The sequence below is a fragment of the Narcine bancroftii genome, chromosome 7 (assembly GCF_036971445.1).
Source record: "Narcine bancroftii isolate sNarBan1 chromosome 7, sNarBan1.hap1, whole genome shotgun sequence".
NCBI lineage: Eukaryota > Metazoa > Chordata > Chondrichthyes > Torpediniformes > Narcinidae > Narcine > Narcine bancroftii.
The window spans coordinates 179,503,251-179,530,707 of NC_091475.1; the positions used below are offsets into that span (position 1 = coordinate 179,503,251).

Here is a 27,457-nt window from a genome sequence, read left to right on the forward strand (position 1 = left end):
AGATAGACATTTTGTACAAATGTATGTGATGAGCTGTGAATCCTTGGAATATTTCTTAAGTGTTAAAACTTTGCTGATCTCAATGTTGATGTAATTCTTCCCCAGGCTTTAAACTAATTCATACATGATCTCTCAGTAGTGTATATATAAATATATAAGTCCTGCCTGACCATCCCCCTTTTCCTACCAAATTATGCTTAAAATGTGCCCCAGTGCCTGGTGCCACTGCCTTTCACCAAAAAACAATTATTTGAGGTTGTTCCCTTTCATGAAATAAAGAGCAGAATAAACATGCAACCATTAAGTATGACACAATCCAATTTATCTTTAACATCCAGGTTCACTAAAAGGCAAAGAACAAAAGTCACACTTACAAAGTAATTGAGCCGTGAACCTGGTTACTTGGTCCCCACTAACATCAAATATGGATCCATATTAATCTCATTTTCCAACACTTTTAACACTGACAATTTAACTTCTTGTCAAGAATCCCCTTAAATATTCAACCAAGGTTGAATAAATTCTTCCTTAGCTCTCCTCCAAATGTCTTCTTACCCTAAGCCTATGAACATGTAGCATTGAATTGAAGTAGAAAGCAGTTCCTTTCAGAAATACATTAAACAAATTTAGGGAGGGTAAAATGAAAATTTTTTTTAATATTGAAATTGTTTGTTGTGAATATAATTTTAACTCTCTGGATATAAGATTGGAAATGGAATTGGGGATGACCAGTTTCCATAAAAGATGGTCAATTGAAAAATCAAAGCAATAAAAACCCTTCATTGTCTTTATCATCCTGCACATAATTAACATATTTATTCCAAGATGGCAGCATGGCAACAGCCCACAGTGGCCTCTTCGGACCTGGTGCTACTGTAACTTTTTAAGTAAGGTACCATGCACAATTTTTTTATTGGAAAGAGATGGATGGTAGAGCACCATGAAGCAATTGCTGCAATATGGAAATCGCCAAGAAACAACAAACCTTCGAGAAGAAGCTGCAAAGTTGTGTGACCTCGACTGCTGTGAAGACCAAGCCTTTGCTGTGGGGACTGAGTCTCTGTTGTGGGGACGAGGCCTCTGGTCTTTGGTGTCAGAGTTGGGACCGAGCCTCTGCTGTGGGGACGAAGCCTCCAATCTTTGGCGTCAATTGTTGCTGGTGACTGAAGTGGGGACATTATGGCATGTTTTTCAGAAGATGTGCAGTGGTGTCCAGAGCAGCACTGTTGTGTGTCTGGTTCTGAGGTCCTGGAGATTGTGCCTTCTTGGATTGTGGAGCCCTGTGGTGGATGGTGTCAAGGCTTTCAGGCTCCTATGGATTGTGAACTGTGTGGTGGTTTCTTCATTTAGCTATCAGACTTTTAAAATCTAGAGTCTAGTAGAATTCCTGCAAGTCTGGTCCAAGGTGGTGGCATGGCAGCATCCCGCAGCGGCCTTTACAGTCAAGGTGGTGATTTTTTTTTACTCAAGCTAACAGACTTTTAATATCCAGAGACTATTATATTTTAGATTGTTTCTACTATGCTTGTGGTCTCGTTATTTTGTCAAATACTGTATTGTTGCACTTTTAAAGGACAAATAAAGGTGAACTTGAATTTTGGTTAATACTCTTCATTGTCTTCCAGGATCTCCTTTTTCCCTTCATTTGTGTATTTATGCCAATATTAGCTCGAGCTAATATTGCCTCTCTTGACCCTGTGGCTGCCAAACTAGTTCACCAATTTAAACTAATAGGCTTACTCTAATTCTGGGAAACCAAAACCATTGTTTTCATCCCCATCATAACTGCTACTGACCCTATTCCTAGAACCAGGAACATGAAGAGCCCTTATGAAGCCTCATTCAATACCAAACTCCCCATCCCACACACTTGCAGCACCTACCTGTTTTCACCTATATAACATTGTCATTCTCCTTCCAACTTCAGTCTTCTATTGCTCAATCCTGCACTATTGATGATCATTCTCATGCCTCCTGGCATCTCTACTTGAACCATTTGGTTTCCAACTGCGGAATATGTGGAAGAAATTTAGAGAGCACGTGCTGGGTTAAGGATATGCTGGGTTAAGGATAGGTTTGTCCCACTGGGACAGGGAAAAGGTGGTAGGAAAAAGGAACTGTGGTTGACAAAACAGGTGAGGCAGCTTGTTAAGAGGAAGAAGGACTCAGTCTTGCTTTTCACATCTGTTGCTACTAACCCATTATTCCTCAAACTTCAAAATGTTGCCACATCATAATTTTGCGGTATTGTCCAGTTTACGATATATTCAATAACAAATGGAAAAAACTTGGAATTTTATGTTCCCGTTAATGTAAGAAATTATCTAAGATGTTCCACAAGAACTTAATTGGATATGCAAGAATTTCTCATAGCAGAAGTGATGCAGATGTTGAGTGGTGGAGGTCTGAAAAGATGAACAAGGGCATTGATAGATTTGTGCCTAATGTACAACGCCTTGGTGACTACTTATTCTTTGATGGCTAAAGTGCTTCAAGTGAAAAAATGCTTCACATAAAATTATTATGAAATACAACTAGACATGTTGTGTGGGATAAATAATTGATTAATTAATGCTGTTGAGATTTTAGAATTTTGTGATTGTAAACAGTATAAATGTCTTACGTTTGTTTCATATTATTTAAAAAAAACTGCTATGAAATGCCTCCATACATCCTATAACACTTTTGAACAACCACATAAAAGCCAGCATTTCTGCAGGAATTGCTAAATCCATGTCTGCTTGAAGGGCTAAATTAATTATCCATGGCTTGTCAATGCTGCTAGCTGCTTCATTATTTACCACTGTTTTCGCAAAGTTTCTACTGAAGGAATAACTGGCCAAAATTAACTTGGTGCTTCAACGATGTCAAGGGATGTCTCAACAGTTAGGGCAAATGTTTCACCTGCTGATAGCACTCTAATTTTGTGAATTAATCCAGAGGAAATGACATTTCAGTCCCAGCCATTCCATTGCGGAGCAGAGCAATTTCAATACGGCGAGTTAATTCAAAAGTGTCATCAGGCTCTTTGATGACAGAGGCCACTGCAGCTGAGCACAGTTTTTCTCCTTCAGTGCCTGAAGAGATGGTGATCATTAACAGCATGCCCCCCCCCTACTTCCCCACCCTTTAGATGGATCTGGCAAATTAAACCATCCCCATTGATGTCCTCTGGCAGGACTGCTCACTCGTACCTGAGAGACAACGTGATGTATGTTTACTGTTATGACTCAGGGAGAGCAATCAAGTTATCTCTTCTTTCTCTCTTTGGCTTGGCTTCGCGGACGAAGATTTATGGAGGGGTAATATCCACGTCAGCTTGGAAATAGGACTTTTAGCCAAACTTGTCCATGTTGACCAAGGTGCTTATCTATGCTAAGCCCATTAGCCTGTATTTGGCCCTTGTCTCTCTAAGCCTTTCCTGTTCATGTATTTTAAACATTATAATATTACCTGATTTGAACACTTCTTCTGGCAGCTCATTCCACATACCTCTGTGTGTTTGAAACACACCCTTCATAATCCCTTTCAATTTTTCCCCTCTCACCTTAAACCTATACTCTCTTGTTTTTTCATACCCTGGGACAAAGGCTGTGATATCTACTCTATCTATGCCTCTCATTATTTTATAAGGCCATTCCCTTAGCCTCTTTTGCGCAGGGGAAAGCAATCTCATCCTATCCAATCTCATTATAACTCAAGTCTTCGAGTTCAAACAACAATACTGTGAATCTTTTCTGCACTCTCTCTAACCATCATGTCTTTCCCAGAACATGGCAACCAGAACTGCACATAATATTCCAAGTGCAATCTTACCAATGATGTGTAGAACTGAAATATGGCATCCCAATTCCTATACTCAGTGCCTCAGTTAATGAAGGCAAACATATACCTTCTTCACAATTGTCTACCTGTGTCACCACTTTCAGGGATCAATGTACAGTAAAATCCCAGAATCTGGTACCTATGGGAATTGGTAGATGCCGGATAAGTGATTTTGCCGGTTGCTTGAAATTGTGGGTTGTGTGATTAGCAAACTAACTGCTAAGGGTGCCAATTATAAAATTCGGTATTTTTTCCCTATTTATTTTCCACAATATTTTTGCTGTTTGCTTGAGGTTGTCAGTTGCTTGAATTCCAGATAACAATGATTTTACTGTACTTGTAAACCAAAGTCTTGCCCTTTAATAACAGACCCTAGTTGGCTGCCATTCAATTTTGAGATTGAGATAAATGAAAATATTTTGAAAAATTATTTCCTTTCTACAGAAAGTCAAAGGTCTAGGACAAAAGTAGGCACATTTAGCAAGTAAACTAGACTGAATATATTGATTTGAATGCTCCATTATATTGATTCAATTTTAAATACCCAAGCCTAGGAATTCAATCAGTATGTGGATTTTTCAAAGTTTAAGTGAAATTTGATGAAAACCATTGACAGGATGGTTTGCATTGTGATGGAAATTTACTAGAGCACCTTCTACTGATGCCTTATATGACACATATTAATGTCAGACACATATTCAGTTTCATTTTTTCCTGTGGACTGGTAGATGATTGCAAGAGAAATTTAATAAGGAGGTCTGGAAGCAGACGTCCAGAACAACTATATTTTTGAAGTTTTTGGGGCCTCTCGTCTCTCTACCCCACCCATAGTCCCCATACCTCTGCATCCCTGGCTCCAGGTCCTAGTACTTTTTTCAGACCTGCTCTCAACTCTTCCTATTGTTGAGCTAACTTTGATTCTTACCACAGATACCTTCTTCCCTTTATTTACTTGCTGACCTCATCTCCAGGCGTCAATTTGAGATTTCCCAAGTGCCTCAGGATCCACTGAAATTTGCAGTCCTACAACCAAAGCAGCCATTAGTGCATCACTGCAATTGTTCTGTGATTTTTTTTTTTAAAGAAATTCAGAGATAAATTCAGTTTGTGCAGAGTCATACACAAAATCCAGAATTCTATGCTTTATTCTAGGCCCAGATTCTGGTTGAAATTGTGCCTTATTTGAGAATGTTTTTTCTTCATAAGTTTCAGTGCAAGCTCATGTTTGTTTTCTTGACTTCAAGTCTATCTTGAAACAGCCAAATTAGGCAAAATTTATTTTTTCTTGTTTACTCGGACTTTAACAAAATATTTACTATATTTGGCGGCATATAAGACCCACTTTTTCCCCAAAAGATTTGCTCAAAAATATCCCCCGGGTCTTATATGTGAAGTTGAAATTAGGATGATAAAGGTGAGTAATGCCAACAGTAATCATTCTCACTGTATGACTCTGTATCAAGGAGGAAAGGATTCCCTGCTGTCTGCCCCGTATTAACGCCTGACCAGGGAGGGAGGGATCCCCCACTGTCTACTAGGCGTTTGACCAGGGAGGGAGGGATCCCTCACTGTCTACTAGACATTTGACCAGGGAGGGAGGGATCCCCCGCTGTCTACTAGGCATTGCCACGTTGCCATTGAGCAAGTCACCAGCTACTCACCCAGCTTCAAAAAGCCCACGGAGGTGCTGCGGCTGTCCAGGAAGTGGGCCTGCAGCTTTGGGGGCCACCTTCCCCTACTAATAGCACAAAACCATGCTTTCCAGAGCCCCTGCCACCGTTCACTTCCTCTGGTGAGAAGGTCAATCGCAGTGGCCCTAACCAGCAATGCAAGAGGTGCAGGAGAAGCCCATTCACCAACATTACCAACACCCATGGGTTACCGCTGGGGATGGGTGGGCGGGTGGGCGGGCGGGCGGCACCCTAGACCAGGATTAGCTGGTAAGCTTGTGGAAAAACCTCATTTTGAAGACTGGTTGTGAGTTCTTAGTTCAGCCTGGTCAAAGCCCTTATGGTCCATACAAGAGGAGAGGACTGGCCGCCTAATGTTTCATTTGAAATAAGAGGAACTAAAAGGAACTCTGTGGTGACCTGAAGGAAAGAGGTTATCATCTGGAAAACCCTGATGGGGCAAGTTTCTTTGGCAAGATACTGACGTGGCTGATTAGAAGTCAATTTGTGTCCAGCGACCAATAAATCTCTGAAAACCAACAAGAACCTTCCTGAGCGTTAACCTTTTACCTTTCAAGCATCAATGCCTGGTGAACTTCATAAATGTTAAATTCTGTGCACAGTATAAGATTTGCCTGCAACCAGTGAACTTGGAGGAGTGAGAAGTGAGTTTGGACTATGAATTATGAACTTTTCTAAACTTACTCACACATTATATGAATGTATGCTTAAAATTAGGAGGGGGTTAAGTTAGGTTAAGTAAGTTAATAGTAATAAATTAGAGTTTGATCCTGTTTTCATGTTTAAAGATAATTAAAAGCAACTTTTGTTTAAGTAACCATTTGTCTTGGTGAATTTCTATTGCTGCTAGGTTTTGGGGTCCTCTGGGCTCGTAGCAGTATGAAGGGTTTTTTTATATTTAGTGACAGTATACTGAGTGCTAAAGGAAGTCAAGTGGGGGTGGAGTAAAGGAACCATCATTTGCCATCATCAGAAGCTGTCCCAATAAGTGCAAAATGCATTCATCTGCTCAAATCTACAAGTCCAATCTCAATTGATTGTGGGTTCCACCGTTTGATCCATTATGATTTGAGTGCTCTTTTGATACTTTATAAGAGAAGTAAAAATTACTGCTTCTGTTTGATCTGTTATAATGAGAGTATAAGAGCATAAGAAATAGGAATAGTAGTTGGCCATCAAGCCTGCTCCACCTTTTAATGAGATCATGGCTAATCTGATAATAGGCTCATCTCCAACTACCTGCCTTTTTCCCATATCCTTTCATTCCCCTACTATGTAAAAAATTATCCAACCTTTTCTTAAATATATTTATTGAAGCAACCTCCACTGCTTCAATGGGGAGTGAATTTTATAGATCCACCACCCTCTCGGAAAAGCAGTTCCTCCTCATCTCTGTCCTAAATCTAATACTCTGAATCCTGAGGCTATATCCCATAATGCCAGGGATTGTAGGTCAATTAGGTGTAATTAGGTGTCACGGGCTCGTGGGCCGAAATGGCCTGTTACCATGTTGTAAGTCTAAACTTAAATTTAAAATTTAAATTTAATATATTTTAGTGGCAAATATAAATTAGCTTTGGATTATGTTTTTGTATGTTTGCTGATACGTGTCATTCTTTTCAATATTTTCCAAAAGGAAAATTGCAGGAAAGAAATTCTGCAGTGACCACTAAATTTCCAAACCACATAACTGCATTGTACTGAATTGTAGATGCTGCAATCTGAAGCCACTAATGCTGCTTTACCTGCTGAATTCCTTCAACAGATTGTGTTTGAACATTTTGAATGGCTTATCTACAGTAGACTAGTGACATTTGATTTTTACAACAAAATATGTAGAACACCATTGCTTAGCAAAGTCTCTAAGCCAGTGGTTCTCAACCTTTTTCTTTCCACTCACATACCACTTTAAGTAATCCCTGTGCCATCGGTGCTCTGTGATTAGTAAGGGATTGCTTTCAGTGGGAAGGGAAGGTTGAGGATCACGACTTTAGACCCAATTGTTACTGAAATATTTTACTTGATAAAAATTGTCATTGGCCCATTTCCTTTGGAGTCATGAAACCGTGCACATAACGAGTCAATTTGGTAAGATTAAAACAGTGGTTTTCAAACTTTTTCTTTCCACCCACATACCACCTAAGCAATCCCTTACTAATCACAGAGCACTTGTGGCATAGGGAATACTTAAAGTGATATGTGAGTGGAAAGAAAACGGTTGAGAACCACTGCTAAGCTTTAATACTCGATATATGCTGACCAATTACCTAATTTTCACCCAACATTTAGATTTATTTTTACCCAATCAAAATTTAAATGCATTCTGTACTATCATCTTAATCAATAGGCAATGGGTTGATCTGCTTCCAGATATCTTTTCATGGGCTGGTTCATACAAAGTGTACAGGGACACCCAAGTCTAGCATTTCATTAAATATGCATTTCATCTAAAAATAGAAAGCTTTCCATTCAGTTCTCTCTTGAGTAGTGCAGTTGATATCAGTGCTGGAAACTGGGGAATAACCTAGAATTTTTTAAACTTTATCATTACAAATTGGCAGAGCTTGAGAATAGGAATTCCACTATGTCTAGAATAAATGCAAATCTGTTGAACTTGGTGATCACAATTATTTTAGAATTGTTCACTTATTTTCAAATGAGGACAAAGTCAATAAAATCCAGTACTTGAATATTTGAGTCTAGATCACTTGGTGAATCAAATTCAAAGTTGGCATTGTAATAAAAAAAATTGATTTCTCCATCCAAGGTCTATTGTATCTCAATATAAATGAAACCTATAAGTTGTGGTACACCCCATAACTTTTTCTATTCTTCCTCAGTTTTCTGCTGTTGTCTGCTTTTATGTTGCACAAGAACACAGGCCTGCCCTACCATTTAAAATGACCATGGTTGATTTGCCCCAAGCCTCAATTCCTCTTCTCTCTCTCCATATTTCTCCAAACGTTCAAAATATTTTGACTTGCTCTGTAAAAAAATCCATTGATCTAGCCCCACATCCTTTCAGGATAGAGAATTCCACAGATTCACCATCCTGTGTGAGGAGAAATTCCTACATGCCTCTGTTTTAAATGATTATCTCTGAGAGGTGAAAAATTATGACCAACAACAATGAGGTCCACTTATGAATGAAACCTACAACACTTTCCATTTTTCAAATTTAGTCTGGGAATGCAATCTAGCAATCAAAATTAGCAAATATTGCTGAGCTAGTTTTGTCCCTGGTTTCATTTTTTTAAAATTTAGACATACTGCACGATAACTGGCCCTTCCAGCCCACAAGCCTGTGTTGCCCAAAAAAACCCTTAACCTCCAACCCCTGTAGGTTTTGAAGGGTGGCAGGAAATGGAGCACCCAGAGGAATTCCATGCAGATGGGGAGAACATACAAACTCATTACCGGCAGCAATAGATTGAAACCCTGGTTACTGGCATTGTAATAGAGTGGCATAAACCTCTATGCTAACCGTGCCATTTTCTGATCTCTGACATGGCATTCAAGATGCAACAGCAATATCTAAAATCTGTTTTCAGTGTTTTCTCTCAGAAACTTAGAATTTTATAATTATTCATTTACCATTACCATTCAACTCTCAGATTTTGTTTTCTTTTAAAGGAACAAATCAATTCAGTGTACAAGAACCCTTGAAAATGGCAGCACAGGTTCATTTGATGATGAAGCCGGGATATAGGATATGGGCCTTCATTAATTGGGGCATAGAATGTAAGAACACAGGGAGGTTATGGTACAGTATACCCTTAATAAAACAGTGGACAAGTATGGTTGATCAGATTGCAGAGGAAAGAGGATATTCATCAATTCTTTGCCTAGGTTGGTGCTTTGCTGTAATGAGAAAGGATTAAGTAGGTGAGGTTTGTTCACCTTGGAGCTGAGTTGGGGGAGGGGAGGTGGTGTATAGATGTGGGTTGAAGAAGGGAAGGTATTTGACAAAGAACATTTTTCCCATAGCCAAGGCATAAATATAGGGAATAGGAGGAGAGGTTTAGAGGGGATCTCACAAAGATATTTTACACTCACTGGGTGTTTTTAATCTAGAATACACTGCTTGATGGCTGCTGGAGGCAGGAACCATTTTAGAAATATCTGAAAAATCACTCAAATTGTCAGTGTATGGGTCAGCTGCTAGTAAATAGAACTTAAGTAGTTAGGTACCAAATAGCAGGCCAAAGGCAGGTTTCTGTTCTGCATGCCTATCAAACTTTATGAATGCAAAATGGAATTACATGTAGTCCTCGACTTCCAAACAACACGAGTTGCATCCACCAGTACATACGACCAAAATCTTTTTTTAAATCTTTATTTAAAACTACTCTAGAAGTTCATATTTTGTATTAAAAGTACTGTATACATTAGTCCCCGCTCCTGGCGGCAGCCCCTCCCCGTTCCCCGAGGTAGTCCAAGGTCCCCGTTCCCCGACATGATCAAACCCGAGTTACAAGCAATCCTTCCATCCCCATTACGGTCATAAGTCGGGGACAACCTGAATGAATTTTTCTAAATTACTTCATCTATTTTCCATATGAAAATGTATTATTTTAACATAGTTCTATGGCTCCCAAATGATTACGTTTTGAGTGCCTTCCACGTAGGTAGGAATTTGCATCATCTCCATTACTTTGTGTTTTGGAGTACTCATCCGAACTGCCAACTCTAAAGGCATACACTGATGGAACATTAATTTAGGTATAAAGAGACTATAATAATGTATATAAATCTGTTTGATAGATCATAATTAGCCAAAAATACAGATATGTATCATGTTCATACCAGGCTTCCTGCTGGGAAATAGTTTAAGATACTATGCAAAATAGATCTGTTTCTGGTAATGAGGAGGTTGTTTTTCGAGTATCGAATGATAGACTGAAGCTACCCTGATAATTCATCTGTTTAGATAATGTTAATCTTACAGTATAAGTTATATCTTTAAAAATGTTGAAAACAATTCCACATGTAGAGATGTAGAAAGGTACACGATAGAAACACTGGAGACAATTTTCAATGGCTATCTAACCTACCAACCTGCAGTCTTTGGAATGTGGGAGAAGATCTGAGCATTCAGTGGAAACCCCCATAGTTATGGAGAACACTTACACACAGGGTTAGCATCTTTAAAAGTGGATGCATTTTTAGATCCAGAAAAAAAAATATCTCAGGCTGTTTAAAAAAAATTAACAAAGCACTCATTAATCAAAGATAGTCAGCATGGATTCATGGATTTCTGAAGGGAAAGACTTTCCTGGCTAATTTTATTGAAGTATTCAAGGAAATAAATGGGAGATACGATGAAAAATATTCTTCAACTATGACTCTCACCCCGTTCCCCGAGATAGTCCAAGGTCCCCATTCCCCGACATGATCAAACCCGAGTTACAAGCAATCTGTAGAGAGAATATTTATCCCAAATGAATTATTATCTTGATGATCTGTGCATTTAATTTACTTTAGAGATATAGCATGGTGACAGGCCCTTCTGGCCAAAACAGACCCATCTGACCAATTAACCTTCTAAACCCATATGTCTGGAATATGGGAGGAAACCACAGTATCCTGAAGAAATCCACACAGTTATGGGGAGCAATTACAAACTCCTCACAGACAGTGTCGGATTCAAACTCGGGTCACTGACACTGTAATAGAGTGCTATGCTAATCGCTACACTAACTGTGCTGCTCAATTCTTAACTGCTTTTGTAGAGAGTTCTGATGAGAGTCTTATGCATGATTTTTGTTGTCGAAGTAACCTGAATTTTAAAAAACTGAATGTAAAGATATTATTTAACAAATTAATTGTTCAACTCCTAAAACAGCAATGAAGGAGATCCAAAAAGACCATGATATTCCAAAATCGATGATGTCATCACCAAAAAGACTGGTGATTCCTGCCAGCAAGCTTCACTCACAAGGTACACATTTTCTATGTTCTGTAACATATCCTTGGAGATTAAAACATTGCAAGGATTGTAGATTTGTTGTTTGAAATACTGCATGATTTCAGCATAACTTTATTTCCAAGTTCAAAATAAAGCACAATGTAATTTTTTACATTGACATAATTGCATGCCTGGCAAGTAGAGAGGTTCAGAAAAGAAAGAAAGATCTGCTGATAATGAAAATCTAAAATATAAACAGAAAAATTTGTAAACACTCAGCAGTTCAGATTGCGTATGTGGAAAGAGAAACAAAGTTAACGTTTCAGGTTGTAGAACCTTAGTATCTGGAAACTTCAAAAACAAACAAGTTTTAAATTGGAGAGAAGTGGGAGGAGGGATGGATAGAAAAAGTGTATATCTCTGATAGGGTAATGCAGGATTGCCGAGATGTTGATTACAAAAGGCCGCCACATGCTCAGCAGAAGGTAAGGTGCTGTTCCTCAAACATATTTTGAGCCATGCTGGAACAGACTTCTAAGGACAGAGTGGGAATGGGAAGGAAAATTAAAATGACAGGCAATTGGAAGCTTGGGGTTACACACACATAATAAATGGAGTGTTTTGAAAAATAATCACACAATTTGATTTTGATTTATCCAAAATTGAGAAGAATGCATCATCATCACCATAGATTGCAAGTGAATGACCATTTCACCTGGAAGAACTCTTCAGGTCACTGAATGGAGTGGATTGGATCCTTTCTTTTCTGACCACTCAGGGACTCAATGAGTCCTTCTAAGGTGCCATAATAATTCATTTGTACCTCTTCCAACTTGATATATCAGTCACTGCTGACAATGTGATCTACTCTACAATGGAGAAGCCAAAACTTCCTGAGCACCTACATTCAGTCCACAGGTGAGATCCTAAGCTTCCGGTTGCCTACCACTATAATTCTCCAAACACCTTTTTTATGGCATACTTTCCTTGATCTTCTCGTAAAACCAGGGTACGAAAGGAATTTTAGAGAACTGTGATGACAGTGAAAACACTGAAATGCTGGAGGAACTGAGCTGGTCTTTTCAGCATCTAAAGGATTTAAAAAGATATATTGCCGATGTTTCGGGCCTGAACCCTTCTTCAAGTAGTAGAGAATTCAGTGACTACTTACTGTGGATTTGATTCTGATTTTACACAACAAGAAGATACAAGATGAAAATTGTAACTGGACAACCAATAAAGGGGGAATCACATTTTTAAAATGAGGTATTTGCTTCAGGTTTTACAGACAGGTGACAATTAATCATTTTTATATTGAATGTTAAATTAATGATAAAACTGTAGAAGCGACATAGATCATAAGTTGTAAAAAAAATTGCCAAAATTCAACTATAGCCAATTCAAGAGTGAGATTAGTGAGAATGCAGGATCAATCATTTCTCCAACTACTGTCCATAACAAGAGAGTGCCAGGTAGGGAATAAGAAAAGAATGCATGGTTAATTCTTTCTTTCTTTCTTTTTCAATCTTTTTATTATTATTATAATTTATAAACACATACAGTTCAAAGAGATATAAAAAATACATAGTAAGTAATGAATTAATACAGAGATATTAAACAATAATATTACAGAATAAAAATATATCATAAAAAAAAAAATTTAGATCAGTTTAGGGTGTGAACTATCTCTAAAAAAAAGATATAATTAATAACAATATATGAAAAAAGAGAAAAAAAAACCCCAAAAAAGAAGAAAAAACAAATCTGAATTAAAAAAAACTTTTAAAAAAACCTACAGATATAGCTAAACCACGCCGATCACTCCAATCTCATCTTACAGCCCAATTATCATACATAATCATAGAAAGAAATCAGAGCCAGATCAACTCACCACAAATGAAAATATTGAATAAATGGTCGCCAGGTTGACGGCGGCGGCCCCGATACGGGCAGGAGCAAGGGGGAGACGGCGGCCCCAGTCCGGGCACAGGGAGAGCAGCAGCGTCCCCGGCCCTGGCCCCGGTCCGGGCGAAGGGTAGACGGCGGCGGCCCCGATACGGGCAGGAGCAAGGGGGAGACGGCGGCCCCGGCCTCGGTCGTGTGAGGCAGGCGGAGGCCCCGATACGGGCAGAGAGTGGGAGGCGGCGGCCCCAGTCCGGGCACAGGGAGAGCAGCAGCGGCCCCGGCCCCGGTCCGGGCGAAGGGTAGACGGCGGCGGCCCCGATACGGGCAGGAGCAAGGGGGAGACGGCGGCCCCGGCCTCGGTCGAGTGAGGCAGGCGGAGGCCCCGGTCCGGGCAGGGAGTGGGAGGCGGCGGCCCCAGTCCAGGCACAGGGAGAGCAGCAGCGGCCCCGGCCCCGGTCCGGGTGAAGGGTAGACGGCGGCGGCCACGATACGGGCAGGAGCAAGGGGGAGACGGCGGCCCCGGCCTCGGTCGAGTGAGGCAGGCGGAGGCCCCGGTCCGGACAGGGAGTGGGAGGCGGTGGCCCCAGTCCAGGCACAGGGAGAGCAGCAGCGGCCCCGGCCCAGGTCCGGGCGAAGGGTAGACGGCGGCGGCCCCGATACGGGCAGGAGCAAGGGGGAGACGGCGGCCCCGGCCTCGGTCGAGTGAGGCAGGCGGAGGCCCCGGTCCGGGCAGGGAGTGGGAGGCGGCGGCCCCAGTCCAGGCACAGGGTGAAATGCGGCGGCCTCGGCCCCGGTCCGGGCAGTATGGACCGACCTAGGAGGGGAGGCAGACCCCTCCAGCCCGGGTAAGAAACCTGCATAGGAGAAGGCCACTCCGATATAAAACCTACGACCCAAGGACCTCGCTGCCACGTCCCAGCTTGCTTGGCCACGGCACACGAACCATGGGTGTAAAGGGTGGGGCTAGTACTGCGCGCACTGCACTCCACCTAAAAGCTCCTTTGCGCAGGCCCGAGGACAGGTCCACGTCCTCCCCCTCAACGTCCTCCCCCTCCACGTCCTCCCCCTCAAAAGATGCTCACAAACTCAAGCTAGCATGCTGGAACATCAGAACCATGCTAGACAAGACTGACAGCCACCGACCTGAACGTCGGTCTGCCCTCATTGCACATGAACTCCTCAGACTTGACATCGACATAGCCGCTCTCAGTGAAGTCCGCCTGGCAGATGTAGGCAGCCTCCAAGAACGCGGCGCGGGCTACACACTCTACTGGTCTGGCAAGCCTTCGGATGAACGACGCCTATCTGGTGTAGGCTTCATGGTCAAGAGCTTCATTGCCTCCAAACTCGAAAACCTTCCGACAGGCCTCTCGGACCGAATCATGTCCATGCGACTCCCCCTTCAGAACAAGCGTCACATCACCCTCATCAGTGTCTATGCTCCAACCCTCCAGGCGGAACCAGCAGAAAAGGACAAGTTCTACACCGACCTGCACAACCTCATCCAACGCACCCCTACAGCCGACAAGGTTGTCATCCTGGGCGACTTCAACGCTCGTGTCGGCAAAGACTCAGAAACCTGGCCAGGAATCCTGGGCAAGCATGGCGTCGGCAAGTGCAACGACAATGGGCGCCTCCTGTTGGAGCTCTGCGCAGAACAGCGGCTTGTCATTACAAACACCCTTTTTCAGCAGAGGGACAGCCTTAAGACCACCTGGATGCATCCCCGATCCAAACACTGGCACCTCCTGGACTACATCCTGGTGCGAGAAAGTGACAAACAAGATGTGCTCCACACCAGGGTCATGCCTAGCGCGGAATGCCACACTGACCACCGGCTGGTTCGCTGCAAGCTCAACCTTCACTTCAAGCCAAAGCCCAGGAACAATAAAGCCCCCAGAAAGAGGTTCAATGTTGGAAAACTGCAGTCAGACGAAGCGAGAGGAAACTTCCAGGCAAACCTCAAAGCAAAGCTCGACGTTGCAACCCGCCTCACGGACCCGTCCCCTGAAACCCTCTGGGATCAGTTGAAGACTACCATACTGCAATCCACTGAAGAGGTACTGGGCTTCTCCTCCAGGAAAAACAAGGACTGGTTTGACGAAAACAGCCAGGAAATCCAGGAGCTGCTGGCAAAGAAGCGAGCTGCCCACCAGGCTCACCTTACAAAGCCGTCCTGTCCAGAGAAAAAACAAGCCTTCCGTCGCGCATGCAGCCATCTTCAGCGCAAACTCCGGGAGATCCAAAATGAGTGGTGGACTAGCCTCGCCAAACGAACACAGCTCAGCGCGGACATTGGCGACTTCAGGGGTTTCTACGAGGCTCTAAAGGCTGTGTACGGCCCCTCACCCCAAGTCCAAAGCCCGCTGCGCAGCTCAGACGGCAAAGTCCTCCTCAGCGACAAGATCTCCATCCTCAACCGATGGTCAGAACACTTCCAATCTCTTTTCAGTACCAACCGCTCAGTCCAAGATTCCGCCCTGCTCCAGCTCCCTCAACAGCCCCTAAGGCTAGAGCTGGATGAGGTTCCCACCCTGGATGAGACATATAAGGCAATCGAACAACTGAAAAGTGGCAAAGCAGCAGGTATGGATGGAATCCCCCCAGAAGTCTGGAAGGCTGGCGGCAAAACTCTGCATGCCAAACTGCATGAGTTTTTCAAGCTTTGTTGGGACCAAGGTAAACTGCCTCAGGATCTTCGTGATGCCACCATCATCACCCTGTACAAAAACAAAGGCGAGAAATCAGACTGCTCAAACTACAGGGGAATCACGTTGCTCTCCATTGCAGGCAAAATCTTCGCTAGGATTCTACTAAATAGAATAATACCTAGTGTCGCCGAGAATATTCTCCCAGAATCACAGTGCGGCTTTCGCGCAAACAGAGGAACCACTGACATGGTCTTTGCCCTCAGACAGCTCCAAGAAAAGTGCAGAGAACAAAACAAAGGACTCTACATCACCTTTGTTGACCTCACCAAAGCCTTCGACACCGTGAGCAGGAAAGGGCTTTGGCAAATACTAGAGCGCATCGGATGTCCCCCAAAGTTCCTCAACATGATTATCCAACTGCACGAAAACCAACAAGGTCGGGTCAGATACAGCAATGAGCTCTCTGAACCCTTCTCCATTAACAATGGTGTGAAGCAAGGCTGTGTTCTCGCACCAACCCTCTTTTCAATCTTCTTCAGCATGATGCTGAACCAAGCCATGAAAGACCCCAACAATGAAGACGCTGTTTACATCCGGTACCGCACGGATGGCAGTCTCTTCAATCTGAGGCGCCTGCAAGCTCACACCAAGACACAAGAAAAACTTGTCCGTGAACTACTCTTTGCAGATGATGCCGCTTTAGTTGCCCATTCAGAGCCAGCTCTTCAGCGCTTGACGTCCTGCTTTGCGGAAACTGCCAAAATGTTTGGCCTGGAAGTCAGCCTGAAGAAAACTGAGGTCCTCCATCAGCCAGCTCCCCACCATGACTACCAGCCCCCCCACATCTCCATCGGGCACACAAAACTCAAAACGGTCAACCAGTTTACCTATCTCGGCTGCACCATTTCATCAGATGCAAGGATCGACAATGAGATAGACAACAGACTCGCCAAGGCAAATAGCGCCTTTGGAAGACTACACAAAAGAGTCTGGAAAAACAACCAACTGAAAAACCTCACAAAGATAAGCGTATACAGAGCCGTTGTCATACCCACACTCCTGTTCGGCTCCGAATCATGGGTCCTCTACCGGCACCACCTACGGCTCCTAGAACGCTTCCACCAGCGTTGTCTCCGCTCCATCCTCAACATCCATTGGAGCGCTGACATCCCTAACGTCGAAGTACTCGAGATGGCAGAGGTCGACAGCATCGAGTCCACACTGCTGAAGATCCAGCTGCGCTGGATGGGTCACGTCTCCAGAATGGAGGACCATCGCCTTCCCAAGATCGTATTATATGGCGAGCTCTCCACTGGCCACCGTGACAGAGGTGCACCAAAGAAAAGGTACAAGGACTGCCTAAAGAAATCTCTTGGTGCCTGCCACATTGACCACCGCCAGTGGGCTGATAACGCCTCAAACCGTGCATCTTGGCGCCTCACAGTTTGGCGGGCAGCAGCCTCCTTTGAAGAAGACCGCAGAGCCCACCTCACTGACAAAAGGCAAAGGAGGAAAAACCCAACACCCAACCCCAACCAACCAATTTTCCCTTGCAACCGCTGCAATCGTGTCTGCCTGTCCCGCATCGGACTGGTCAGCCACAAACGAGCCTGCAGCTGACGTGGACTTTTTACCCCCTCCATAAATCTTCGTCCGCGAAGCCAAGCCAAGGAAAGGAAGAAAGAAGAATTCAGTGAAGAAATAAAACAAAATAAATAATAAAATTGGATTGGTATTTGAAACAGAAAAAAAAAATGTTAAAATATGTGGATTTTGTTTTAAATATGTTATTTACATAAAATACAATTTTGTTGCTAATTACAATCAGTCATTGGTCTATTTTGCTCATTACTTATAGTTATCCTGTGTACCAGTCTAGTTAGGGAGATTAGAATTGATAGTGGTCAACTGGATAAGCTTCATTATTTTCCTAATGAAGTATTTCCAAGAATGGCTGCAAGAGATGAGTGTCCGGTTTGGACATGTGCAAAGGGAAACTAAGAGAAATCTATTTCCAACTATTACGTCAAATTTGAGCCCAGAATGAAACTTGCATTGCAAAATGATATGATGTTGGAGCTGTTCTTTTTATGCACTAATTGATTCAAGAGTTGCAATATTGTAAGTAAAGCATCTTCCTTTACCATACTTCAAGCAAACAAGTCAGAACACAACACAAGAAACACCAACAATTGACATCTCATTAACTTCTTTAATCAGCAGTTTTTAAGTCAAGGAACAACCTCCAAGCCAGATCTAAATTTGAACCTTGTTCTCCACCCCCCCCCCCCCCACCCGCTTCCTAAATACCAGGTTTTCAGAGGTTCCGTTTGCTGAAACATTAACAGAAGCCTTTTACCTCACTCACTTTAATTTCCCTATATAACATTGGAATTTATTCAGAGATAACATGCTCTGGTCAGAAAAAATATCCACAATAATTCTTCAGTTTGGCAATAAACAGATTTATAGTCTTCCCTTCAGATAACTTTTTTAAAAATTTCAAACAGTGTAATTTTTCATTCTAAAAACACACATTTATCCCATAACCAGAAATTAGATCTGCATTAAGCATCTTATGTAGTGAAATTATTTAACCTTTGTCAGAAATAAAAGAGAATAAAAATAAGTAGGAAAAACAATAATATGCATTCCAAATCCAGCACCCTAATTACATGTGATCTATACCACATCAATTCAAGAACAACATGGATTCAGTAGATACAGCATACATTCTGAGTGAAATTTAAAGTCCAGTTCTAGTCAGTGAAAAGACTTGAGGATAGATTTTTGGTACATTTTCTCTCAAATTATTTAAATCAAGTGTAATCTACAAATATTTTGAGTATGTAGTTTACCATAAAACCGTGTGACATTACAGCAAAGAAACAGACCCTTCTAGTCTGACCCAAATATTTTCCTGTCAAGTTCCACTGACCTCCATCCAGACCATGAAGAAGTTCCCCCTAATGTTCCCTTTGAACTTTTCTCCTTTCACCCTTAACCCACAGCCACTAGTTTTTTTAAATCTCATCTAACCTCAGTGGAAAAAAATCTTGCTTGCATTTACTCTGTCTATACCCATCATAATTTTGAATACCTTTATCAAATCTCCCTTCATTCTTCTGTGCTCCAGGGAATAAAGTTGTAACCTGTTTAACCTTGTAACTGTTGTAACTCAGTTCTTCAAGACCTGGAAATATCCTTATAAATCTCTTCACTTATTTAATCTTATTGCTATCCTTTCTGTAGTTAGATGACTGCACACAATACTCCAAATTTGGCCTCACCAATGTCTTCCACATCAACATCCAAACTCCTATACTCAATACTTTAATTTAAGAATGCCAATGTGTCAGATGTTCTCTTTATGCCTTATCTACCCGTGTCACCACTTTCAGGGAATTACGTATCTATTCCATCTGTTCTATTGCACAGCTCAATGTGTATGTTCTACCTTGGTTTGTCCTTCCAAAGTGCAACATCTGACATTAGTCTGCATTAAATGCCCATTTTACCAATTGGTCCAGACCCATCTGCATCTTTGAAAGCCTTCCTTGCTGTCCACTACACCTCTAATCTTTGTGTTATCTGCAAACTTGCTGATCCAATTTATCACATTATCTTTCAGATCACTAATATAGATGGCAAACAACAGTAGACTCAGTACTGATCCTCGAGGCACACCACACACAGGCCTCCATTCAGAGAGGCAAACATCCACTACCACTCTGGCTTCATCCACAAAGTCAATGTCTAATCCAATGTACTGTCTCATGAATACAAAATGACTAAACCTTCTTGACCTTGTCAAGTCCTTACATCCACAGCCTTTCTTTCATCAACTTTTGTGGTAACCTCCTTGGAAAAACTCTAAAGGATTGGTTAAACATGGCCCATGTTGACTATCACTAATCAGTCCATGACTATCCAAATATTTGTATATCTCTTAGAACACCTTCTAATAATTTACCCACTACTGATGTCAGGCAGTTGGTCTTATAATTTCATGGATTATTTTTCAAGCCTTTGTTAAACAACACAACAACATAGGTTACCTTCCAATCCTCTGTCACCTCACCTGTGGCTAAGGACATGTTAAATATATCAGCCATGGTCCTGCAATTTCTATTCTAGCCTCCCTCAAGATCCAAGAATCTTTGTCAGATTCTGGGGATTTATCCACCTTTATTTGTCTTAAGACACCAAGCACCACCTCCTCTTTAATCTGTATAGGTTCCATGACCTCGCTGTGTGTTTGTCTCACTTTCCTAGACTCTGTGCCAGTTTCCTGAGTAAATACAGATACAAGAAATATATTAAAGATCTCCCACATCTCTTTTGACTCCATACATAGCTCACTACTCTGATCTTCAAGAGGACCAATTTTGTCCCCTACTATCCTTTTGCTTTTAATGTACCTGTAGAATCCCTTAGAATTTTCCCTTACCTTGTCTTCCAAAGCAACCTCGTGTCTTAACCCTCCTGATTTTTTTCTCAATTTTTTTTACATTTTTGTACTCCTCAAGTTCCTCGTTTGCTCCTTGTTGCCTATATCTGCAACACATCTTTCTCTTCTTCTTAATCAAATCCCCAATATCTATTGAAAACCAAGGATCTCTATGTCTGTTAACTTTGCCTTTGATCCTGACAGGAATAACAAACTTTGTACTCTCAAAATCTCACCTTTGAAGGCCTCCCACTGTCCCAATCCATACTTTAAAGATCCTTTCTCATTTCCTCTAAATTGGCCTTTCTCCAATTTAGAATCTCAACCCAAGGACTAAACCTATCCTTATCCAAAATTATCTTGAAACTAATGGCATTATGATCACTGGACCCAAAGTATTCTCCTACACACAATTTCGACACCTGTCCTCTCTTATTCCCTAATAGGAGATTCCAGTATGCACTCTCTCTCTCTCGTTGGTACTTCTATAATCTCTTGATTGTCAAATGTGTTCAGGAAAATTTTCTCAAACTCTAACTCCCTTTTACAGTATGGGAGTCCAGTCAATATGTGAAAATAAAAGTCGCCTACTAACACAACCTTATGTTTCTGTAGTTTTCTGCTATCTTTCCTCCAATTTGCTTGTCCAATTCTCACTGATTATTGAATACAATATTAAACATAATACCATCGCATTAATATGGTTGTACCTTTTCCATCCCTCACTTCCACCCATATAGCATCAGTCGATGAGCCCTCTGGTCTGTCCTGAGCACTGCTGTGACATTTACCCTGACTAGCAATGCCACCCTTCCCCCTTTCATCATTCCCCTTCTATTGTGTCTGAAACACCAGAACCCCGGAATATTGAGCTGCCAGTCCTGCTCTTCCTCCAACCAAGCTTCACTTTTAAGTTTACATTTATTTTTTCTAACCAAAATTAAAACTAAAAATAATGCATTATTACATTTTTTCACAGCTAACAAACAGTTTTTTATTCTTTGTTGACAACCATCAGTAGGAATGTACATTAGGAAATCTCACAAACTACAGTAGGATAATTGATAGGCAATTACAATATTTAGATATGGAGCACAGTAATTTCTATTGCTTTACTATGACACATTTCTTATGGTTTCTATTATCTGTTCAAAAATTGGCTAACCAGACCTGCATAATTGGAATCTAATTGTGGTCTACAGACTTGTATATTGAGGATTGCAGTTTTACATTCAAAGACTAAAGTTACACCTTATTATAATCATTCACAATACTATTATTGTAAGAGTGATGGAATATTTGCCATTTACATTGATGAGCTCAGTTGCAACAAAACCCTCGAAACACTTTATTGCCAAGGATTTGCATCCCATTAACTACTTTAATCATTGACGTGCTATGTCTGCAGTGTGCAGCATCAAGAAGAGGTATAGAACACCAGTGAAGGCTTCTTGAATAGCACCTCCCATGCATGCAGCCTCTGGAAAATACTAGCGAGTATATCCTTGTATCCAAGTATGAACGTAAGCATCCACTGTCCTGTTTTGGAAAATATATATAGTCAAGATTATGAAGACATCAGGACGTCATGAAGGGTCATTTGAAATTAGCAGTAATTTTGCAATTCTGTAAATGAATAAATAAAACGTGTGCCAATATAATATCTTCAGCAAGTAGCTGAACAGTAGGCAACTTTAATCAATCCAACGAAAGAAAGCAGCAGGTTGTTCAAAATGCAGATCAGTCTCCAGGAAATCAATATTAAGCTGCTTTCTGATAACTGGAATAAGGCCTAAGAGCAATAAACCTGGGTTTTCACGACATAAAGAGTGATTAAATGAATTCTACAGTTCAAACAAAAATTTGCAATCTTTCTCATCAGGCAGGAAAGGAGACAAGCTGATTTAGGAACTGCAGTGGCCTGGCAGTTCCTGTTCAATTTATGTGTAAGAAAATTTTCTCCCTATGATAAACTCTAATTTTTGCAGATATTTAAAACACATAGGCATATAATCTGTAAGGCACAGTAATATTTCAAATGTGACTCTGAATGTTAAAGCCTATAGAAGTTAGTATTCATCACGGATCACCCTGGGTTTGAAAGCAAAGGAAGATTGAATTCAACACAAAGCCAGATACAGATGTGGAATTACAGCCATTGTGAAATGGTATGAATTAGCTATGAAGTATCCAAGCAAACATTTTATTTCACTGAAGATGATAGCTTTAGTTAACTACCTTGTGACATTAGTAGAAACACAGATTGAAAGTTGCTGAGGCCAGATAGAATACTACACCATATACTAAGTGAGCAATGGAAGATACTGCAGTAATTTTTAAAAAAATATATATTCTATTCACCATGTGAGCGTTTTTGACAAGACTACTGTCCATCTCTAATTGCCCTTAAGAAGGAGGAAGTGAGCCTGCTTCTTGAACCTTTGAACTGGAAATATTACATTTTTTTTTGCATTGGGCTATCTCTTCATGAAGTGTAACTTAGTAAAAGTCTGATTATGTAAATCAGAATGCAATTTGTTAACCGTAAATGCCAGTGACAACAATTTGAGATAGGAGAATACAAATTTAATTCTGTCTCCAAGGAAAAAAAATACATCAATTTAAGCAAGAACCTTGATTCAAACAATGAGTGTGCTCCTTTCAGCTGCTTTGATATGATAAATTGTATCATATGAAAATAAATTGTAGGTGTGAAGAATTCACAGAGGGCACAGTTACTCCATAAGACATCTGAGCTGTTGAAAGATTTGAAGTCTTTTTGACATTACACTATTTGGTTTGATTTTGAGTCTGACTATTCTGTATTTAATTTCCCACAATAATTAATCCTGTGGTACTGCATTTAAATCACATTTTTCCTCACCTCGTTCAATTGCCTTATCTTACTCAGCTGCCGATGTGTGTGTTGTGCACTTTAAATGGTCCATGACCAATGAAATTAATTAAATCCTCTGTTAAAATGACTCTAGTTTTAAGGATCATTGTCATTCATCTAATTAGATGTAACTGTTAGTGAAGTCTTATCTATGATGCAGAATAAAGGTAGTTTTGCTTCAAACCATTATACAAAACTTGGTTTTTAAATGATGAAAGCCTTTGCCTGGAATCTCTAATGTTTGTTTCCACCTTTCCCCAAGGACTAAGCAAACTAAGGAATACTGCAGCTGTGACAAGAAATGGATTATCAGCAAAACCTGATCTCTATTCACGGGAGACTGAGCGCCAAACCATCCAGAAACTCAAAGAAAGATGTAAGGAACAGACAAAACAGCTACAATTTCTCCGTGAGCAATTGAAACATGCTACTCTTGGTATGGAGGTTCTCGCGATAACAGCACAACATTTTCATCATAAAGTGAGTATAATGATTTGCCTTCAGTAGAAAACTACAAAACATCAACCATTATATTTATGAAAAGAATCATGGGTTTTGTAATTAATTTTATACAATGCTTCATAAATTTATAAGTAATGTCACACAAAAAATTCACACCAAATTGAGCACAGACATGCTAGCAACATTTATTTTAATTGTAATTGGTAAACCATCAGTTTGAAATAATAATTATTAAAATTGAATTCAATATTATCCATTCTACAAAATTATAAGGGGTTACTGCTATTTAATACTCAATTTGTTGTAAATGTTGCTATTGATTTACAATAAATTTGTTCTTCTGCTATCAAGTTGAAAAGACCAGCACCCATGGCACTCTCAATGATTAAAATGTTTTATAATTTGAACTGTCATGTTTGCTATGGAACATATTACCAAAATCCAAAATATAATTATATGGACCTGAAATTGTGCTGTAGCCAAATTAGAGGGTAATCTCAGTTCAGCATATGGCTAAAAGCGAGAGGTTTTATGTAAGATTGGCCACGTTTGTTTAGTATTGCCCAACTTTGGCCAGGCCTGGCCAATGAGAAGGATCAGAGATCTTATGGAGATAGGTCTCTGGACAGATAGAGTTAAAATGTAGTGTTGTATGCTAGGGTTTTCTAAATGGCTCACATTTATGGTTGGCCTAGATACAGATATAAAAAATGAAACAACCAACTAAAAAATTACCATTCAGGTCGCTGACTCGAATGGGTCTTTAAAGATCAGTGGTATTGTTGCTAAATGCCAGAGAGTACTGACCTCAGCTTATATATATTTATAAAATAAGATCAATTTTGTAAAAAGGGATGCTTAGCATCTATTGCTGCTTTCAGGTCTTCTCCAGAACACTTGAAATGGAAAACTTTGCCAATATGCATGATGTGCACACCCTCTGCCCATTGCAATCATACTATCACCATATTGTTTAGATACTAATTTCACACCTGCAAAATGGTGCAATACCAACTGATTCCTCAGAAGAATAATTTATTTAATGAGGATATTGAAATGTTTGGGTTTCATACCAGGGAATATCTGATGTTCATTGATGACAAACTGTGAGGCTATCCTCAAAGCACAAGAAGTTGACATACCTAGATATATTATTAAAAATAAAATGTTATTTTATTATTTTTAACTCGTGAAAGTTTTTTCAAGTTCAAATTTATTTATCATTTGATTGCACAAGTACAAGTATCTAATTGCACCGGCAAAACAGCTTTTTCCGATCCTCAGTGCAAAACATGCAGGCACACAACCAGACATAACACACATAGGCAGGACAAATATACATATATAAAAATAAATAAATATTGTTTGATAAATGGTAGAGTCTCAGAAGGTTAGTTCCTTTAGTTATTTAGCATTCTCACTGCCCGTGGGAAGAAGCGGTTCCTCAGGCTGGTGGTGTGTTACGGAGTCCAGAGGATACCAAAAACCAGCAGCATGGATGTGCACCACAACACAAAGGGGTACTTAAACAAAAGTAGTTTTTAATTATATTTGAACAAGAAAACAGAATTAAAGTTTATCTTATTACTAACAACTTACTTAACCTACTTAATCTCCCCTTCAATACTAAGTATAGGTACGTGTAATGTGTATATAGGCTTAGAAAAATTATTTGGGTCACAGTCCAATCTCACTGGTTGCAGGCCATTCTTGTACTGTGCACAGAAGTTAGCATTAATAAATTTTACCAGGCTTTGGTGCTTAACAGGCAAATGGTTACCACTCAGGAGAGTTCTGGTTGGTTTTCTGAGAGAGATTCCTTTTGTTCCAGGACATCCCAGCCTGATTCCTGTTTAATCAGTCTTGCTGATGAAACTTGCCTCCTTCAGGGTTCTCCAGATGATTCTCTTTCTTTCAGGTCACCTTTCAGACAGCAAGTCTTCTCCTTTGACCAGGTAGTCTTCCAAAGTTTGCCAGCTTGTCCCTCTGGAACCGAAGTTTATGTCTCTCCTTCTCTCTCAGCTCCCTCCCTCTCTGAGAGCAAAGCTGTTCTCCTCTGCCTGCAAAGATCACATGCTCTCCAGGCATGGTGCTGAATGTTGCTACTTTGTTGCATTTTTGCAAAAGCACTCTGCAAAAGTCTTGCAAAAAGTATGTGTATTAAGATGTTTGTGTGCAACCTACTCTAACAATTCCTCCCAAACCAACTCTAACTACCCTCTCTCAGGTGCTGGCTCTGATACTCCTGTATCTCTTTCCCGACGAGAGTAGTTGAAAGTTGCTGTGTGTAGGATGGAAGAGGTCCTCAATGATTTTGCGTGTCTTCTTCAGACAACAATCTCAGTCAATCACATTGATGAGGGGGAGAGAGAGCCCAGTGATCCTCTCTGCCACTCTTATGGTCCTGTAGATTTCTCTGCAGCAACCATACCAGATGTGATACAGCTCCCAGTAGAACTCCTGTAGAAGGTTGACATAATGGTGACTGGTAGCCTTGCTTTGAGTCTTCTCATGAAGTGCAATTACTGTTGCACCTTCCTGACAAGTGAGGAGATGCTGTGTGTCCAGGATAAGTCATTAGTTAAGTCAACTCCAAGGAACTCAGTGCTTGCTTAGTCTCAATAAAACTTATCATATGAATTGTCATTCCTTCAGATAAAATCATTGTTTCAAAATTCTCTATTTATTAAAATAAGCATTTAGAAATGTTGGCCATCCTATTTAATTGTCTCCCTTAATCTTACATTCCAATCTTTCATTTGCTCAATCACATGATTACAAGATTAATTGAAAATTATTGTATCCCACTTGTGTTCTATCAGACTTCATCAGTTTGATAGGATGTTTATCCTCTTTGGTGATATTACCACTACTGAATGCTGGAGTCCTTATGGAGCTGATAACAGACAACAACTGACATTGGGAAATGTGAAAGATTACATCTTTCTGTGATTTCATTGATGAACTCCTCAGCTTTAATACTGATTACAAAAGCTGTGTCGTGGATTGCAAATTCCAAAATAATGGGGAATCTACTATTTGATTATTCCACTTTTGCTAAGGTATTTAATGTAAGATAACTTTTAAAATCTGCTTACAATCTCAGAAAGGGATATAATACCTTCCTAAAAATTTGGCAGCCTTATTTCGAGCATATAGGTACCTCACTGGCACCAATATAGGGTTATGATCACTTAGGGTGGTCATTCCAAAGGAGGATGTATAGTTACCTATGACCTTGTCCTCCTTTAGAACGGCCACGCTATGATCATTACTGGCTAGTGAGTAGACCTCTAAAGATTTTAACACTGTGATATATCCTGTCTCCAGATGTTTTACTGCACGCACTGACAATGGGATTTTTTTTGTTTCTTTTTTTCGTTCTTTTTCTGTTTAATAGGACTTATATAGAGGGGAAGTGGTGGAGGGAGGCGTTCTCTTGATGTTTTGTATTTGGTATGATTGTTGATAGTTAAATATATTTAAAAAGACAAATAAAATGTAACAAAAAAATAACTTTAAAAATGTGCATTTTAAATATCCCTTGACCAGATCAGCTGATTTAAATGAGAAGTAATAATTATAAACTAAATGACAACAGTTTTAGTCTAAATTACAGTTGATAGGTCTTAAGGTGAAGTATTTTTAATTAAAGCATGATCGTTTATT

The 27,457-nt window shown here is 40.5% G+C and overlaps 2 protein-coding genes across 5 annotated transcripts in view; one reads left to right on the plus strand and one right to left on the minus strand.

Annotated features, from left to right (window-relative positions):
- The window catches only part of LOC138739455 (microtubule-associated tumor suppressor candidate 2-like), a 382,132-nt gene that overhangs the window by 255,014 nt on the left and 99,661 nt on the right, over positions 1–27,457 (plus strand). For all 4 annotated transcript variants that reach the window (XM_069891535.1, XM_069891537.1, XM_069891536.1 and 1 more), the window contains 2 exons: positions 11,362–11,457; positions 23,589–23,806. In XM_069891535.1, coding sequence (XP_069747636.1) covers positions 11,362–11,457; positions 23,589–23,806 — 314 coding nt within the window. The remainder of the gene's footprint in view (positions 1–11,361; positions 11,458–23,588; positions 23,807–27,457) is intronic.
- LOC138739457 (high affinity cationic amino acid transporter 1-like) overlaps positions 4,794–27,457 on the minus strand; it is a 232,511-nt gene continuing 209,847 nt past the window's right edge. Inside the window, exon 12 of the mRNA XM_069891549.1 lies at positions 4,794–4,848. The gene's annotated coding sequence lies outside the window, so the exon portion shown is untranslated. The remainder of the gene's footprint in view (positions 4,849–27,457) is intronic.